Here is a 2,500-nt window from a genome sequence, read left to right as displayed (position 1 = left end):
AACGTTTTCCTCTCTGGTAAAACACCACTCTTACAGTAACTATAACAACTGCTGGGTTTCCAAGAGTGACCGCATGAACAAATTGGCCACATATTTCACATCATGAGTTAGGCTTTTATAGTCTAAGAACGCGTGGAAGTAATTCATTTCATCTTTTATGCTTTGTATGTCGTTTAGGTGAAGTGATAGAAGTGTTATGTAACTACTTTCTCTTAATTGAGGGTCAGAATTCGGACCTTCGATTGGCCTTGTACTGTGCTGATAGTTAAACAGGATCTGTCAACTCTCTTTTCCAGTCTGTGGAATTTCCCCTTGTTCTTGATAAAGTAGTTCAGTAGTTGCCAGTTGGGCCTGAATAGAGTGTTTTATGACTCCTGTCCTGTTCTGACTGGTGTGCCGGCTGGAGAGAACCATATATCATCCCGCAAAAACAGACCTCTTGTGGAGACATTCTGTGCCCGAGGTGACGCGTATTGTTTGTCACTGAGGCAGTGTGACTCGGTGTCACCGAGTCAAAGTCGTCTGAGATATATGAAGACTTTGCTTCTCAGGTACCTAGTATCTTGGAAGGCTAAGGGAGTAGGTCTGCCAGATGTTTGGCATGCTTCCAGCAGGAGAAGACAGCCAGGAGAATGTGGTCTCCATTTTCTGTTGCTCCCTTTTCAGGTTTCCAGTTTTCCTGTGTGTTTCGCCATAGTCTGATAGTATGAGGTGGAAGGAGAGTTTTACCCTCATGGGATATGTGTCTGTCTGTCTGTCTGCTTCCCTGATTGTCTTGTAGACCGTCGCTCATCTGTGCTGTATGTCAAACGCTTGATCAGCCCTTCCCTCCTTCTCTCTCGCTGTCCCACGGCGGAGGAGCAGAAATAAAGGGGGACATCTGCTCCCTTCTTCTTTTCTTCTTCTTCTCTCCCTCCCTCCCTCCCTCGCTCCAAACCATTCCTCCTCTGAAAGGTAAATAAACGTAGGGATAAGTATCTGTCCTTCAGAAGCCGCCCTATCTTCCTCTTCCCCCCCTCTTTTCCTCTCTCTCTCTCTCTCTCTCTCTCTCTGTCTCTCTGTCTCTCTCTCTCTCTCTCTCTCTCTCGCTCTCTCTGCTCTCTCTGGGTGAAGATTGATGTGTCCTATTGGTTGAGGTGTGGGGGGACACAGAGGAGGAATAAGTGGGTGAAGGGAATAGGGAATTATCAGTTCAACTGGGGGTGATGGGTGATTCCATCAGAGCTGTTCCCTCAGGGGTCGACGCAATAAGTGCTCCGTCAATCACAACATACTGGCTCCCTTCACAGCTGGAGTCAGGAGAAGTCAGTGTGGCCTAATTGGAACGTAATGTTTGTTTTGTATCTCACTCTAATTGACATCATTTTATCCAACCCAGTCTGGAAGTGTGACAAGCAGATGATGCTGCAAATCTTTTTGCTAAAGAGCTAGCCAAGGCTATTGACTGGGTGTGAAATCTGGAGATTACAGAAATGGTGGCTTTCAATGGTAGAGTAGAAAGCCAGACTGCATTTGGCGTCAAAATCGCTTTTTGCAAACGGCCGTAACAACAACATCACAACACAGAATGTGGGCAAGGTTTACCATAGTTTGCCCCAGGTGCTTTTCCCTTCTCAAACCTCTCTCTATCTCTATCTCTCTCTTTCTCTGCCTTTGTCTCTTTCTCTAATGAGAGCAGCAGTAGTGTGTGTCTTCTGAGGATGGGAAGGCTAAATCTGTCTGCCTCTACACATTGATTTATCATCCAACTTCTGTGTGTTTGTGTGTGTCTGTGTACGAGCACATGTGTGGGCAGTGGGCCAAAAGCTTATGAATCGCAGCTGTTTCAGTGTTCATCTCTCAAACTGCCCCTGTTCCTAGTCCACCCCCTATCTACAGCTCCAAACCCATGTCTGTGGTCACTGCCTTGTACCTCTGTTCATATTCTGACTCTCCTTCTCATCCTCCTATCCACTTTCTCTGGATCCAACCTCTAGTTTTTACTTCCAACCCTCCATGGTCTTTGTTTTGAAGCTATGCAGTGAAGAGAATTGCTGCTCTCTCCCTCGCCTCCCCCCTCTGTTATAAATCACTGTCACCCCTCTTTTGTGGGAGTGGGAAACCAGCTGCCAACACCCTGACTAGTGTGTGTGTGTTATGTGTGTGTGTGTGTTGTGTGTGTGTGTGTGCCCTTGACCTGAGACGAGCCAGCCAGATATTTGTCTGTGGAGGCACAGAGATGAGGAATGAGATGAGGTTGGATCTACTGCATCGCCCATAAAAATACATGTCAGAGGTTATTCTCAGCCTAAAACTCTGGTCACACTCGTACACACACACACACACACTCACTGTGGGTTTAACTGTGTGTTTCTCAGTCAGGTGTTCCCCCATGGTCTACCTGAGGAGTTTACTGTGGTCCTTCACACTGGCTCTGAAGAAGAAAGCTTTGAGGGACAACATCTACCTGTTCCAGATATCTGATGAACGAGGATACCCCCAGGTACCCTCCGCCATCCTC

General features: G+C 47.0%; 1 protein-coding gene across 1 annotated transcript in view; it reads left to right on the top strand.

Annotated features, from left to right (window-relative positions):
* Positions 1–2,482, top strand: part of LOC136962642 (collagen alpha-1(XVI) chain) — a gene marked incomplete at its 3' end in the record, with an annotated part of 12,788 nt that extends 10,306 nt beyond the window's left edge. Inside the window, 1 exon segment of the mRNA XM_067256481.1 lies at positions 2,358–2,482. Coding sequence (XP_067112582.1) covers positions 2,358–2,463 — 106 coding nt within the window.
* Positions 2,483–2,500: the final 18 nt, after the last annotated feature.

This window comes from Osmerus mordax, chromosome 18 (genome assembly GCF_038355195.1).
Source record: "Osmerus mordax isolate fOsmMor3 chromosome 18, fOsmMor3.pri, whole genome shotgun sequence".
In the NCBI taxonomy this organism is placed as follows: Eukaryota; Metazoa; Chordata; class Actinopteri; order Osmeriformes; family Osmeridae; genus Osmerus; species Osmerus mordax.
The sequence above is the reverse complement of the archived record's forward strand: the minus strand, read 5'-3'. Positions and strand labels throughout refer to the sequence as shown.